The 17515-nt window shown below is 32.9% G+C and overlaps 1 protein-coding gene across 1 annotated transcript; it reads left to right on the top strand.

Moving 5' to 3' along the window:
- Window positions 1-5628: 5628 nt before the first annotated feature.
- LOC124919483 (monooxygenase 1-like) lies at window positions 5629-8920 on the top strand. The gene is made up of 5 exons (XM_047459729.1): window positions 5629-5743; window positions 5824-5976; window positions 6053-6103; window positions 7850-8259; window positions 8376-8920. Exons 1-5 carry the CDS (start codon window positions 5664-5666, stop codon window positions 8906-8908), a joined length of 1227 nt encoding a protein of 408 aa, XP_047315685.1. The 5' UTR covers window positions 5629-5663; the 3' UTR covers window positions 8909-8920.
- Window positions 8921-17515: the final 8595 nt, after the last annotated feature.

Here is a 17515-nt window from a genome sequence, read left to right on the forward strand (position 1 = left end):
AAGGAAAGACAATAACATGTCTAAAACCTCAAAAAAAACCTTCTAAGGATTAGGAAATATCAGTTATGACTCAATCTGAAGAAATGCATGTTCAGAGTCATAACTAGTAAAAGTTTGGGCTTCTTGATCACCCAAAGAGGAATTAAAGTCGATCCCTCTAAGATAATGGTTATGCCGGTACCTCAAAATGAAAGAAAGGACTGAAAATTTCTTGGAAAATCCAATATATTAGTCAATTCATCATCAATCTTATACACCATATGATCCACTGTTTAAGCTTCTAAAGAAAGACCAAAAAATTGTATATGATGAAAATTGTCAACAAGCGTTTGACAAAATAAAGAATTATTTAAAATCCTCTCCCATACTCATGCCGCCTAGACCTAGCATCCCTCTCACTTATACCTTACTATAACATAAACATGTATGGAAAGCTTTTTGGTTCAAGAAAATGAGGATTGATTCAAAACGGTTTTTTATTACATCAGTAAAAGGATGACTAGATATGAACTCAATTACACTCCAATAGAGAAAATATATTGGACATTAACATGGGTCACCAAAAGGTTGAGACACTACATGCAATCACATCCCATTAAGGTATCAAGACTGGATTTAATCCATTTCTTATTCCAGTGAACTTTTCTATCGCCTAGGCTAGCCAAATGGATGATGATTATATCTGAATATGACATAGACTATACGATATATAAATCAATCAAAGAAGCATTGTTGTAGACTTCCTAGATGACCAACCCATCATTATTGAGTTAAAAGATGAACTCGAATTCCCCGATAATGGAATTGTAATTAGACCCATGGAAATTGATGTTTGATGGAGTTTTAGGAAAGGATTATAGAATTGAAATTTTGTTAGTCGACCTGAAAGGGACATACAACCAAATATCCAAAAAAAAACTATAATACCATGTTACCAATAACGAGGCCGAATACGAGGCATGTCACTCAAGTCTCAAATTGGCATAAGAAAAAGGGGTAAACAAATTAGAAGTAATCAGCGACTCTAATTTGGCCATATCCCAAGCAAACGGCACATGTCAAGTAAAGTGAGAAAATTTAAAACCATGTCATGCTCATCTAACCAAACTTATGAACAAATTTGATCAAGTATCATTTGTTCATTCTCTAAGGATCCAAAACTACTTTGCGGATGCCCTGGCTACTCTTGCAAACATGACTCAAATTCCCGACTGAATTAAAGTCAAGCTCCTTAAAATTTAACGAAAGCAAAGTCATGCTTTTGAGAAAGGGTTAGTAACTTCCTTTTAGATTTCTTTCAAACCCTAGTATGATGCTCTCCAAAATACATAGAATATAGAGAATATCCACCCCACTTCCAAGAAAAGGAACGACGGGCGTTGCGCTAGTATTCAGTCATTTACGCTTGGATTGCCAACAAATTATTTTGTGTTGGTTGAAGTATTGAAATCATCATTCGTTGCTCACTCAGACTATAATCTTGATTATTACGGCAAGAGTAGAATGTATTTATTCTACTAGATACACCCCAAAAACCAAAAAATGACTTAAAAAGGTTGAGGTATTGAAATCACCATTCGTTGATCACTCAAACTCTAGTCTTAATTGTTTTAGAAAGAGTAAGGATGTATCGATTCTACTATATATACCCAGAGTCAATGAAATAAAATATATATATATATATATATGGAAAATGAAAACTCAAAGTAGAGAGTTATTAAACCTCTTTACAAGATGTTTCAAGAAGAGTGAACTTTTAAAAGAAGTGTGATTTAAAGCCATGCAAACAAAAAAAAATTATATCCTGTCAAAACATTAGAGTTTTGACCAACTTCTTCGAGGGTTATGATTTTGGATAATCGTTTATATACGAGAACGAATTTATAGTTGATATCCCAAAATTGGGGAGAAATATATATGATTTCCTTACAAGAATCACCAAGAATATGAAGAATGTTCAGATCCCAATCCTAAACAAATTTCGAATCCAAATATCGTGATTCGTTAAAAATATCAAGGTTTATATCAATCTCTAAAAAATGAAAAGGGTAGGAACTAGGAAGAAAAAAATGCTCATTTATCCAAAAATATGAGTCACCTTTTCATAAATAAAGCTTGAAACCCTAACGAGTTTTTTGTATCTCTCGATAGGTAAAAAAACCTTATTTAAACAATAGGTATCATCGATCTTTCGTACATGATCCATCAAAACTCTATCTCTCGATAGGTACAAAGACCCTATTTAAACAATAGATACGTACATAATTCAACAAAAACTCTATCTCTCAATAGGTATAAAAATCATATCTCTCGATAGGTACAAAAATCATATTTAAGAAATAGGTGTTAGAGATCATACATACATGACCCAATCATAACCCTATCTCTTGATATGTACCAAAACCCTATCTCCTGATAGGTAAAAAATCCCTATTATGTCAATAGATATCAGCGATCATTCATACATGATCCACAAAAACTCTCTCTCTCGATATGTACAAAAATCATATTCGTCAATAGGTATAAAGTATCGCTTCTATGCATTCACAACAAAGAAAAACATATATGTTGATAGTACCGCAATCATTTATATATGATCCGTCAATATGTTACTTGTTATTAACTTACGTGGCAAGTTTATCAAATCTTCACGACAAACCTATATGTTGATAGTACCGCAATCATTTATATATGATACTGCCAACATATTACTTGTTAGTAACTTATGTGATAAGTTTATCAACTTTCACGACAAACCTATATGTTAATAGTACCGCAATTATTTATATATGATCATGCCAACATGTTACTTGTTAGGAACTTCCATGACAAGATTATCAACTTTCATGACGAACCTATTTGTTGATAGTACTGCGGTCATTTATATATGATTCCACCAACATGTTACTTGTTAGTAACTTCTGTAACAAGTTTACCAAGTTCCACAAAAAGACCCATATTGGCCAATAGGTACACACGATCACAAGATCCCTCTAAACATTACTTGTTAGTAACCCCGTGAGCAAGTTCATCAACTCTCACGAAAATCTATTTGTTAATAGTTCCATGATCATTCATACATGATCACTCTAAAGTGTTACTTGTTAGTAACTCTCGTGAGCAAGTTCATCAACTCTCAAAAAAAACTCTCTATTTATAGTACCGTGATCACTTATGCATGATCATCATACGTTACTTGTTAGTAACTCTCATGAATAAGTTTGTCAACTCTCACGTAAACTTATTTGTTAATAGTACCACGATCACTTACGCATGATCGCCAAAAATTACTTGTTAGTAACCTCCGTGAGCAAGTTCATCAACTCTCATGAAAATCTATTTGTTAATACTGCCATGATCATTCATACATGATCACTCTAAAGTGTTACTTTTTAATAAATCCCGTGAGCAAGTTCATCAACTCTCACGAGTTTGATAGTACCACGATCACTTACGCATGATCACCATACATTACTTGTAAGTAACTCCCTCGAAGAAAATTATCAACTCTCACGTAAGACTATCTATTGATAGTACAATGATGATGAACACATGATTACTTGAAAACGTTACTTGTTAGTAACCCACATGAATAAGTTTATCAAATTTTAATATCCTCTTTTGTCTCATCAAGTGACATGAACTCTAGTCATTTGTATATGACTATCCCAACAAACAATAACCAAATACTATAGGTCGGTAGTTAAAAAGTGCGTCTAACATGAACAATTTGTTAATATTCACGTCTAATAAAAGTTGACTTTTCAACAAATATCCATAGTCATTGTTACACCATCATTTTATAGACGTTGTGGATACTTTGTTAAGATCTATAGACTTTTATCAATATTCACAAAATAACCCACTCTTGGCCAAAGAATCATTCCTTGTTAGGATAATCACCAATGAGAGATTCGCAATCCCTGACCAATGCTCGAAAGACTCAACGAATGTTACACATTAACACGAAGGTCCCTCCAACATTTGCTCATTCCATGTTATATCTTTCCTTGTTAGGATAATCACCAATGAGAGATTCGCAATCCCTGACCAATGCTCGAAAGACTCAACGAATGTTACACATCAACACGAAGGTCCCTCCAACATTTGCTCACTCCATGTTATATCTTTCTATTACCCTCACATCAAGATATAAATTAGACAATTAAAATAAGTGTTAAATATCATACTCGAACTTGCGTTTTCAAAAACCAATTTATTGTAACCAAACTCGGTTCAAGAGGGGCACTCGATAAATACTAAAATTTTAACTTACCCGATTTATAAATTATTTTGAATAATTAAAATTAAAATTAAGGCCAAAACATCATGAATTAAATTAATTGTATTTTATTATGATAATCAAATCTCAATTAATTAAAATAATGGCCAAGAAAATATAAATAAAATAATTTTGAATAAATATTGTACTCATTATATTTCAGGTTAATTTTAAGAAAAACAAAGGTAATTAAAATGAATAATTTAGGAAAAATATTGTATCCATTTTATCCAAATAAATTATTTATTAAACCTTAAAAATATAAAATAAAATTGAAATAAAAGAAATAGGAAAATTAAATGTCATATTTATTAAAATATTTTGTAGATTAAAAATGGAGCAAGAAATGATTGAAAAAAACAATTTCAAACAAGCTCCAAGGCTAGAAAATGGTCGGAATCCGCTGCAGTCAAAATTTGAATAGATTAGTGCAGCAAATCTCACATCCCTCGGATAAGCATTGGATTATCATCCAACGCCTAGAAGCCAACCGTGTAGCCCTCTCTACAGGGAAAGAGGGACGCTTCTACGCATCAGCAAATCAGTAGGCGGGACGCCTCCAACGACATCAACCTAGACGTGCGCGGATCGCCCATCCCAAACAGAATGCGGACGGAGCATCCCACATTCGATTTTTTATTATTTATTAGTAATAACTATAGTAATTGTTTTATTAGCTAGTGTGATAAATTTGTTAAATTACACCCTAGTTTGATTTGGCATATATTATCTGTTATCTTCAAGTTCATTCCAATTTTTTTCAAACTCATTCTAACTATAATTTTTAAATCCGTTCCTACCTTGGAGTATTAATCATATCAACTGTGTTATGTCGGGAACAATTGGTATGTGTTGGGAAATTAGATTAAGGCGGCTAGACTGGAAGATTTAAGACAATAAGGCTATATCCCTATTATTTCCTTGTGAATAATTTGGTTGTAGAGAAATTATTAAATTGTCAACAATCTCAATCCCCGCAGCATATTTTTCACAATCTATCTATGGAAATTAAATGAGGTTCATAAATAAATTCATATGGTAGTCACTAAATCTAGTTTAGCAAATATATATATATATATAGTCTTCCTCCTATAAACTAGAAATAGAAATGGATACAATAATTGATTGTTGGATACAATTATTGATTGTATAAGGGCTTGATTGGAATACAATTTTGATAAATTCTATGAAGAATCATTTCTATCCCTCTGGTGACTTCCTAAAGTTCACTCAAAACAGTTACACGTCTATTTAATTAAATGGGTGGTAGAGATTGGTGGTAGACATTGGTGGTTCACATATAATAAATGTGGGGTTAAAACATATTTAAAAGCGGTAGGTATGTGAATAAATCACTTTGAGCAGAAACTGAGAAAGAGAGATGGAAGGAGCTGAAGAACATCAAATTGTGATCGTTGGCGGCGGGATTTCTGGCCTCGCCACCGCCCTTGCCCTGCACCGGTTATCACTCTCTCTCAATCTCTCTTTCTCTTCTGTAAATTCATCATATTAAAATCGGGTGTATGTAACTAAATAAACAGGAAAGGTATAAAAAGTGTGGTTCTTGAAAGAGGAGATAGTTTGAGAGATGAAGGTGGAGCTATTGGAATCTTAGCCAATGGTTGGAGAGCCCTTGATCAACTTGGCCTTTCTGTCTCCGACTACCTTCGACAAACCGCGGTTCTTATTCAAAGGTAACATCGATCAACTTCGAATCTCTTAATTAATCATCAGGTTTTCTAATTCTCGTCACTTTGATCTTAACTACAGGTCTCTTATGATATCCCTGGACAATGGTACCCAAAAAGAAGTTCCACTAGGGTAATCTCTCTATATTAAAGCCAACAATTTTTTTTAAACAAAAGGATGACATAAGTAGCGACGCTTGAATTATCGTCGCTAGTTAATATTGGACAAAAAATATATTAAAATGAGCAAAATAGCGACAGAGTAAAACGTCGCTATATCTCATGTAATCGCCGCTAAATACCAATAGAGACGGTAATCAGACTTGTCGTCGTTACTTATTTATTATTTAAAAACTAATATTTTGACCCAATCAGTTTTGAAATTGTAAAAAATAGTTAAAAGTCATTTTGTTTTCTGATATAAAATATTTGATATATATATATATATATATATGAAAAGTGAATAAATAGTAATGATATTTTTAGATTAAGTTATAAGATAATATTTGTGATACAAACTGTTTCTTTTGTATTAAATAATCTCACTAATATATATATATATATATAATGATGCATAATTTTTAAAGTGTCCGGATTGCTGGGTCAAGAGTTGTGGTTAATTTAGATATATATGCCAGAGTAAATTGATACTTTGGTCGGATTGTGGGTTGACCCGCCTATAAACTAAAACGGTTAAAAATAAAATTAAAAATGCGATAGGTATGATTCGAACTTGCAACCTAACAAAAATAAGTACAACCCTTTAACCAACCAAGCTAATAACACTTTATATTTTAAATTCAACATCAAATTTGATGAACGTGGTGGTTCATGAATAGTTTTTAATCGGCCATAATTCTCTTTTGACTTTGCGATATAGATTTCACTATTATTATTGATTAATAATGGAATAATTCTGCCATATTTATAGAGATAAGGGTTATAATTCATATTGATATAGTAAGTCTCGCATAGGCTACTTTAATGATAGTCTTTACATTTTTCCTTTCACTCGTAGTATGGGAAAGAAGTGGACTCTAAAGGTTAAACTGTATCAATTGTTTTAAATATCGTTCTGCAATGTGAGAGTAAATGGATACTTGGGTCGGACTGTGGGTTAAAAATAAAATTAAAAATGCTATCACATTTTTACCGTAATATTTTTTTCACGATTTTTTATATTATTACTCGTGCAAATACACGGGATACATGCTAGTACATCTTAATTTACCTCTTAATTTTAGTCTGTGGGGTTAATAACATAATTGTGGGTTGTTGTGATTGAAAAGAAATAATTATACCTTATTTATAAAGACTTTTTAAAACTAAATTTTAGTGAGTTTTGACCAGAAATAAATTTATAAATATGTGTCTAATTAAGTTTTGTATAGACATATCTTATTATATCTATATGTAGATTAGATATTAAAAAAAACAAAGTATTTCTAACTAAAATTATGAAAGTTTATTTATTAAACATATACTCATAACCAACTCTAAAAAATATTTTCAAATAGATTTATTCATTAGAATTTATTTATTATATAAAAGTGTTATTATCTATTTAAACATACAAATAAATAACCCAACTATGGTAGTTCTAAGTTCAATTTGATTTAAAGCACCATGATCATATTAGATTTGTTATCTTATTATCAATTTTTAACTTAAGTTTGAATTAGGTTAACATGATTCTCTACTTATTTATATCATTTGAATTGTAATATAATAAAAAAAAACTATTGTGGATAACAATTAGGTCTTTTATTTTCTCTAAATATTATATATGTTTTTGTGTTGTCGTCGTCAATGTTATCATTTTCAATTTTCTTTTACGTAAATTCATTCTCTTTCATTTTTTCAATTCTTCGTTTATTAGGGTTGGTGAAGCTCGATGCGTGAAGCGTGGTGATCTAATCAATGCACTTGCGGATGCTTTGCCGTTTGGAACTATACGCTTCGGTTGTAGTGTTATCTCTGTTGAATTGGATTCCGCTGCTAATTCTTTGCCTGTTCTTCATCTTCTTGGCGGAAACACCATCGTAGCCAAGTTAGTAATAGGTTGCGATGGAGGTCGATCAGTGATCGGTAAATTCGTGGGTTTGAAGCCTACTAGACAATTTTCATATTCTGCTGTAAGAGGTTTGACGAGTTATCCAAAAGGTCATACCTATAAGCATGAATTCATAAGATGGAGGAAAAACGATTCTTCCATTCTTATTGGAAGAATACCAATTGATGAAAAATGTGTTTATTGGTTTGTAGCTTTCAAATCATCCTCCCCTCAAGGTATTTAAAAAAAAACTTACTTTACTTTATTTAATTTCAAACATAAAATTTAAACTCACTAAGATAACCAAGTTAAAATATATTGTATAACATAAAACTTCATTTTATTATTGCAGTTGAAGAAACGTGGAAATGCGATCAAGAGTTCGTAAGAGAGAAAACTTGTGAATTAGTATCTGCCAACAAATTCCCTAAAGAGGTGATAGAAATGATCAAGACAAGTGAAGTTGAGTTGATTTCTTTCACTCATCGCCTCAAATATAGGGCACCGTGGGATTTGGTTTTCAGAAGATTTAGAAAAGGAACCATTACGGTTGCGGGTGATGCTTTGCATGTGATGGGTCCTTTTCTTGGACAAGGAGGATCGGCCGGTTTAGAAGATGCAATCGTTTTAGCTAGACGATTGAGTGAGGCAGGTTTAGGAGGTGAAATGGATGATGAGACGATGAAGAAGAGAGTTGGAGAAGCGATGGATGATTATATTAAAGAAAGAAGGATACGGTTGGTGGGATTGTCTACTCAGACCTATCTTACGGGTATGTTGATTCAAGGTCCACAATTGTTCTTTAAGATATTCATCATACTTGTTATGATTGTTCTTTTTCGCGATGTAAAGGGTCACTCTAAATATGATTGTGGTAGATTGTAAACTTTTCTTTTCGTTGTTATCTGATTGAGATTGCTAGATTGTAAACTTTTCTTTCATTGTTATCTTATTTAGATTGTAAACTTTTCTTTTCAACGTTATTTTGTTTATTACAGAAAACTATCGTAGCTAGTATAATTATATAAAATTAGTGTTTTTCACTCATATTTTATTAAAGTTTATATATTGTAATGGGCTTTAAGTCTTTATTAGGCTTAGAAGAAGCAGTTTAATCTTTTTGACTTTTTGATATACTCTTATAAATAGAGACATTATAATCTAGGGTTACTTTGAGCATTATTCCATGGAAAATTAATAGAGGGGACAACTCCCAGAGGATGTAGGCATTGTTGGTCGAACCTCGTTATATTTTGTGTTCTTTATTATTATTTACCACTTTATCTTTAGAAAAATGATACATAGCGTCACTTAGGACAACGAATGGCCCAAGGATGCCTACGTGGAGCGACAGCGTGGAAATTTTTTTTAGAATAATAGGGCCAACTTCCTCAAAAAGAGGCGCTCTCCATCAAGCTTGCCCATTTTCATCATCGTAGCTCTGCTCCCTTTTCTCCATCAGCAAGTTTCGTTTTCTCCGTCGACCGCAAACTCCATGCTCTATTCTGTTTTCTCCGTCGTTGGAAAGCTTTGTGCTTCGTGATAGAATGTTTATCATTATCCTAATCATGAATATAGACTATTATTATAACGCAGCGGAAGCGTACCTGAAGATGATCACATTGTAGATCCGGATTGATCTGTTCTTGAAAGGAACGGTTAGGTCTTCCAAGACTAAGTATTATTCGTTCTCCTCTGATATTGACGGAGGAAATCAAAAGACAAGTAAACGGAGGAGAGTTGAGAGAGAGAAGGCGTGAGAGTTCTTCTTTGAATCTCCCTCTCCTGTTTCTTAAATAATAATACTTGTCTCAGGGACCTAACCCTAGTTGAAGCCCATACATTGTTAAAACCCACAATATTAGAAGGCCCACCATATTATTAATACTTGTTTTGTCACGTCACCAAATAAACAAATACTAAACAGGTATCTACAATTATTCATTTCATAATTATTAAGCCCATGACTTTAATCTAATAATATGTTCTACATATATATTTAAATCCAAAATCCAACAATCTCCCACTGGATTTAATATGTATCCGAATGAACACATTATTTTTCAAGAGCTCAATTTATCAGTCAATAAAAATAAAGGGCTTATAACAATCTAGTCCATCAATCATAGAAATATAGGACTAAAGAAGCATTCGTCATATTTATGGCTAAACTAACAATAATCATTGATACTACTGTAATCAAACGACATAGATCAATTATGAAACATGTAGAGAGAAAATCACATTAATGTGACCTGAATATGTCAATTTTCTCTGGTCCAAACTTAATGAGATCGTTATCTTTGAATATAATGTACAAAAGTGTCAAAAATAAACTTTATTTCTGATCAGAAAAGTGCTTTAGAAAACATCGCGCAATTGACAAAAAATTAATTGTGGCATACTCTCCCGCTATAATGAAACTTCCTTAAATTGTAACACACCCATACGTGTAGTATGCCCGTAAAATACCATAGGTGTTACACCTTTAGTTAGGGGGTCTGCTAACATAGATTTTGTTCCTAAATGCTCGATGCAAATCTGACCACTTTGTACCATTTCTTTCACACGTAGGAACTTAATGTCAATATGCTTTGACTTCGAAGAGCTCCTATTTTTATTGGAATACAAAACAGCTGAATTATTGTCACAAAAAATCTTAATAGGTCTTTCGACCCCCGGAATAATGCGCAGCCTTGTGACAAAATTATTTAACCAAATTCCCTGATGTGATGCTTAAAAACATGCCACAAATTCAGCCTCCATGGTAGAGCTGGTAACAAGTGTCTATTTGGCACTACGCCAAGAAATGGCTCCTCCAGCCAATGTATAAACGCAGCCAGATGTAGATCTCCTACTGTCTGGGCAACCCGCAAAATCGGAGTCAGAATACTCAACGATCTCCAAATGGTCTGACCTCCTATATGTGAGCATATAATCCTTTGTTTTCTTTAGGTATGTCATCACCCTTTTAGCTGCTTTCCAGTGATCCATTTCAGGATTATTGAGATATCTGCCTAACACACCAACTATGGACGCAATATCCGGACGCGTACATACTTGTGCATACATAAGACTTCCAACTGCAGAAGCATATAGAATCTTTTGCATTTCCTGGATGTCTAACCTTGATTTTGGACATTGATTTAAACTGAATTTTTCTCCTTTGGCAACTGGAGTATTTCCTGGTTTGCAATTCTGCATGCCAAATCGTTCAAGCACTTTATCGATATAGCTCCTTTGAGATAACCCAAGAATATACTGAGATCTTTCACGGTATATTTGGATCCCTAATACAAAAGATGATTCACCAATATCTTTCATTTCAAAGTTATTCGAAAGAAATTTCTTAGTTTCGTGCAAGAAGTTCATATCGTTTGTGGCAAGCAGAATGTCATCCACATACAAAACCAAAAAAAACATTTACTCCCACTAAACTTTTGATAAACACAATCATCAACTACATTCATTTCAAAACCGTATGAAAGAATTATTTGATGAAATTTGTGATACCACTGGCGAGACGCTTGTTTTAGTCCATAGATAGATTTTCTTAATTTACAAACCATTTGTTTCGGGTCATCGACCTCAAAACTTTTAGGTTGTACCATATAGATTGTTTCATCAATGTCACCATTCAGAAACGCTGTCTTTACATTCATCTGATGAAGCTCCAAATCAAAATGTGCCACTAAAGTCATGATTGTCCTAAAAAAATCTTTCGAAAAAACCGGAGAGAAAGTCTCTTTATAGTCAATTCTCTTTTTCTAAGTATAACCTTTAGCTACAAGACGTGCTTTATACCTCTCCACATTACCATTAGCATCCCGTTTGATTTTAAAAATCCATTTACAACCTATGAGTTTTGCATCTTCTGGCAATAGGACAAGTTTCCAAACCTTATTGTCTTGCATTGATTTATACTCATCACGCATTGCTTCGATCCATTTATCCGAATTAGGACCCTTCATGGCATGACAAAAGTTGATAGGATCATCCTCAGTCATGCCACCATTATCCTCATTTTCTTGAAGAAATGTCACATAATCATTCGGAATGGCATTTCTCCATTTTCTAGTGGATCTATGTAATAACGTTGGATCTTGAACAATATGTTCTTGAGTTTCTTGAATTTGTTCTTCAGCTACAATTGGTGTTCCCGTTCAATTTGAATGGGTTCCTCAATTGTATCTTGAAACTGTATGGGAGTCGGAATGACTAATCCTTCTTGAGGTGTCAGGTCAATCACTTTTGTGATTTCTTGATCCTCTAAAGAAAAGTCTAAAACTGTATTTCTCCCCCCAAACTCAACATTCTCAAAGAACCCGTCTCAAAAATGTTTCTTGATGTGGGATCATAAAACTTATACCTCTTTGACCGTTCCGAGTAACCAATAAAGTGACTACTTACCGTACGAGATGCTAGCTTTGGTTCATTTGACATATAACGCCTTGTCTCAGCTGAACATCCCCACACCCTAAAATGACGTAAGCTGGGTTTACGCCCAGTCCAGAGTTCATAAGGTGTTTTGATTGTCGCCTTAGACGGTACTCGATTAAGAATGTAGACTGCAGTTTTCAATGCTTCCCCCCAAAAAGATTTTGGCAAAGTAGTTTGACATATCATACTTCGAACCATATCTTTTAATGTGCGATTACGTCTCTCTGCAACACCATTCATGCTAGAAGAACCCGGCATGGTGTATTGACGGACTATTCCACACTCTTTAAGGAAGTCAGCAAAAGGGCCTGGACGTTGTTCACCTGATCCATCATTTCTACCGTAATATTCACCTTCATGGTCAGATCTGATGATCTTAATGCGTTTGTTGAGTTGATTTTCAACTTCAACCTTAAATGCTTTGAACATGTCCACTGCCTCAGATTTTTCCCTTATGAGGTAAAGATAGCCATATCGAGAATAATCATTTGTGAATGATACAAAGTATGGTTGACCATTCCACGAAGGTGTGGAAAATGGCCCACAAATGTCTGTATGTATCAACTCTAAGACTTCTGTAGCTCGATAAGTACATGTCCTCTTCACTTTGGTTTGTTTACCTTTAATGCAGTTAACACAAACCTCAATATCCGAAAAAACTATGGAATCAAGGATTCCATCCTTAATGAGTCTTTCAACTCGATTTTTCGAAATATGACCTAAACATTTGTGCCATAATAAACTTGAATTATTTAATTTTAGCTTAGTAACTCTCGTTTGCACATTTAGGGTTTCATGATATGAACTTAAAGTGTCAAGCATGTGTAAATTGTCATTCAACATAAAAGTACCAAAACCAACCAAATTTGAATTCAAAGACAATGTAACTTCATTGTTTCCAAACGAACAATAATAACCGAATTTGTCCAAATAAGAAACATAAACCAAATTTCGTCTAAATGACGGTATAATAAAAGTGTCTTTTAATTCAAGAAAATGCCCAGTACTTAGCAACAATTTAAAATTGCCAACTGCTTCCACTTCGACCGATTCCCCATTTCCAAAGTAAATGCGTCTTTCAGCATCAATTGGGCTTCGGTGGCTTAGGCAACCCTGCATTGAAACACTGATGTTAGTAGTTGAACCAGAGTCTAACCACCAAGTGTTTTGAGGCACTGAAGCTAGATTAACTTCAGAACAAACCAAAGTAAGAACGGTACCTTTCTTCACACACCAATTGTGATAGCTAGCACAATACTTCTTTTCATGTCCAGTCTTCTTGCAAAAGAAGCAAGATTTCTCCATAGGACAAGCCTGAGGAGCTGGGACTGGAGCCTTAGCAGTCTCAATCTTCACGGCCTTAAACTTTCTTTTATTGCCGCCGACATATTTCGAGGTTCCAATCATATGTACCTCCTCAGTCCTTTTGTGCTTCATTCTTTCTTCCTCTTCAACACATTGAGAAATGAGTTCATTAAGAGTCCATTTCTCCTTTTGACAGTTATAACTAACTTTGAACTGATCGTATTGAGCGGGAAGTGAGAGCAGGACCAATAGGACTAACATGTCCTCTAAAAGGTCTAACTTGAGTGCTCTCAGTTTTGAAGCGACATTGGACATATTAAGGATGTACTCCCTTATGTTCCCCTTCCCGAGATACCTCATGGTAATGAGTGACTTAAGAAAAGTACTCATTTCCGCCTTATCGCTTTTAGTAAAGCGTTTTTCTATCTCGATGAGAAATTCTTCAACCTTAGTGATATCATCAGATATCGTACCCCGAAATATTTTTGGAATGCTTTTCTTTTAGACCATCAGACTTAAACGATTAGACCTTTCCTACTTCTCAAACATCTACCTTTGATCAGCAGTGCTTACATCCGTAAGAAGAGCGGGTTGGTCTATCCTTAATGCTAAGTCCAGATTCATACAGCCCAAATGAATCAAAATGGATTCTTTCCAGTTCTTAAAGTTGTCCCCCGATAAAATGGGGACTGGATAGTTAGCAGATATCAAAGAACCAGATCCTGAAGTTAACAAAAAAATATAAACACTCACATTATTACAAATATTTAAATAATAAACAAATTATGGTTAACCCCATTGCAAGATACCAAACACAGCATTAAAACCAAATCATTGGATAATAATTTTAATTGTAAGTGGTACTCTTGTTGCAATAATAAAATATTGACAATAAATTCTGAAAAAATAATAAATTTATCTTTAGATAAAAATATAATCCACACGAAAACTTTATAACTGTCACAGATTTATTACCACAAGTATGTTTATATTTCTGCCAAGTATTGATCAGTCTTTGGGTTAATCAATAAACGCATGAAATAAAAAAAATATACAACCATCCTTAAGAATTTAAATAAAACAATTACGAAATAGAGGTCACTTTGGTGACATCTGAAGATGAAATTATTTTATTTAAATGGAATAAATATTAGATTATTAATATTATTATCTAATTTAATAAAATAGATTCTAATAATTCATTTATTTCTTAGCCGTTAATATTATTTAATATAATATAAATTCTTTATTAATGATGATAAAAAATAAATATTATATTATCAATTCCTTATTTATTTAATGATAATAAAAAATTATTATATTATCAATTCCTTATTTATTTAATAATAATAAAAAATATTATATTATCAATTCTTTATTTATTTTATTTTCTTAATAGAGAATATTATTTCCTTATTTATAGTTTAATAGTAATGATAATAAAAATAAAATAATATATTTTATTTATTATTAATTAAAAAATAAATAAATAAACCAATCCAGATTCAAATACGATCATTATAAAAATTATCGATTCATAAATAGGATAGCTTTGATACCAATTAATAGAATGTTTATCATTATCCTAATAATGAATATAGACTATAATTATAACGCAGCGGAAGCGTACCTGAAGATGATTCCATTGTAGATCCGGATTGATCTGTTCTTGAAAGGAACGGCTAGGTCTTCCAAGACTAAGTATTATTCGTTCTTCTCTGATATTGATGGGGAAATCAAAGGACAAGAAAACGGAGGAGAGTTGAGAGAGAGAAGGTGTGAGAGTTCTTCTTTGAATCTCCCTCTCCTGTTTCTTAAATAATATTTGTCTCAGGGACCTAACCCTAGTTGAAGCCCATATATTGTTAAAGCCCACAATATAAGAAGGTCCACCATATTATTAATACTTGTTTTGTCACGTCACCAAATAAACAAATACTAAACGGGTATCTACAATTATTCATTTCATAATCATTAAGCCCATGATTTTAATCTAATAATATGTTCTACATATATATTTAAATCCAAAATTCAACATTTCGTTCCACGCTTAAACCATTTAAAACATTTGAAGCTTCGTTATCTCCATCGCAAACGTACGTAAGCTCCATTTCACCGTTTGAAGCATCTGAATCTATATTTTTCATGGAGTAGAGAGAGAAGAGATCGGAAACCATCTTCGGTGAAGCAAATGGCCAGTACTTGTCTTTTCGTCGTGTTATCCATTTTCCTACTATTGTTACTTGTTTCTCCTTGGTTCTCACTTCCTCTATGTACAGATTCAAGTAAGTTTTCTTCATTCTTAGATTATGAATCATGAGATGGGTTAAAAAAACATGTTTTTCTTCTCCTTGAAGCTGCCCCTTTTACGCCAAATGTTTCTCTAACATTCTGTCCCTACAATGGCACCATCTGTTGTGACGGCGCCAATGGTTTACTCTTGAAGAACCAATTCGAATCAATGAACATCTTCGATCCTGCCTACGCTTCTCTCCTTAAATCATTCATATGTTCTGTAAGATGATTAAGATACTCTGTTTTTTTGTTTTTCAAATTCATAACAAAAAGAAAATCTTTATATGACTTTAACTTGTATTATTCAGAAATGCGATCCGTTTTCAGCAGAGCTGTTCAGAGTGAAATCTAACCCGCGTATGGGGGAAATGGGGGAAAACATCAAACCGCTGTGAAGTTTATGATGATGAAGAAGATGAATTCTTACGAGAAATGGCAGATGCGCTGGAGAAGTAGGTGACCTTCGAGTTATGTAGGTATCGATGACATGTAGTTGCAGAAGAAGAGATTATGAGGATGAAGAAGAAGAAAAAAAAGTATAAGAATCCTGGTTTTTAGTGAGAGGGAAGGAAGCGGAATGAACATGGAATGAAAGCTGCTAGGGTTTTTAGTTTTTTTTCACGCTGTCATCCACTTAGCTCAACGTAGACATCGTTGGGCCAGTCGTTGTCCCCAAATCGCGCTTTGTATCATTCATCTTATCTTTATATCTTCTTTTATCATAGGTTTAAATTAAATATTTTCTAACACTTACTTACTTGATTTACTTCCAAGTATTTGAAATTATGGATCTTAAAATTTAATAAGAGAATTATTTTTTCATAGGCCACATCCAATTTGAATAATGGCCCACTTATAAATATTTTGTGTGAATTTAAGTTTGTATTAAAAAATTATGTTTACTTATATTTTTTTTAAATATTATTTCAACTAAATAAATGTTTAAATTAAATACTTAGATAAAACATTTGCAATGTAAAAAGAGTGAAAATTAATCGAACTACACCTAAAAGCAAATGAGATCATTTGTTCCCATTTGGCTTTGTTTCCTCTGCATAAGAAAAGAGCCTATTTGTCTATGCGTTCACATGTTTGGGTAATGATTACCAAAATTAAAAAATAATAATTACTTTTTACCTTTACCTATGAGAGAACACAATAGACACGTAATTTACTTTGATAATCAAGAATCCCATTTAGAAGACGAGACCAAAAGACATACACCTTTGATTAGTGGTTTCAAATCAAATATATGTATTGGTTCATTCAATATTAAATCGTATTTAAAATACTAGATGTCACAAATAAAATGGAGGTAATAATGAGTGGGGTAATGCTAACTTTTATATTTAAAAAAGAAATAAAATATTTAGTTGTACTTTTGTTGATAATTTTTTTATTATAAATAACTAAACAATATATTTTTGTGAGATAATTGTATTTTTTTTTCTC

This window comes from Impatiens glandulifera, chromosome 1 (genome assembly GCF_907164915.1).
Source record: "Impatiens glandulifera chromosome 1, dImpGla2.1, whole genome shotgun sequence".
NCBI classification, from domain to species: Eukaryota; Viridiplantae; Streptophyta; class Magnoliopsida; order Ericales; family Balsaminaceae; genus Impatiens; species Impatiens glandulifera.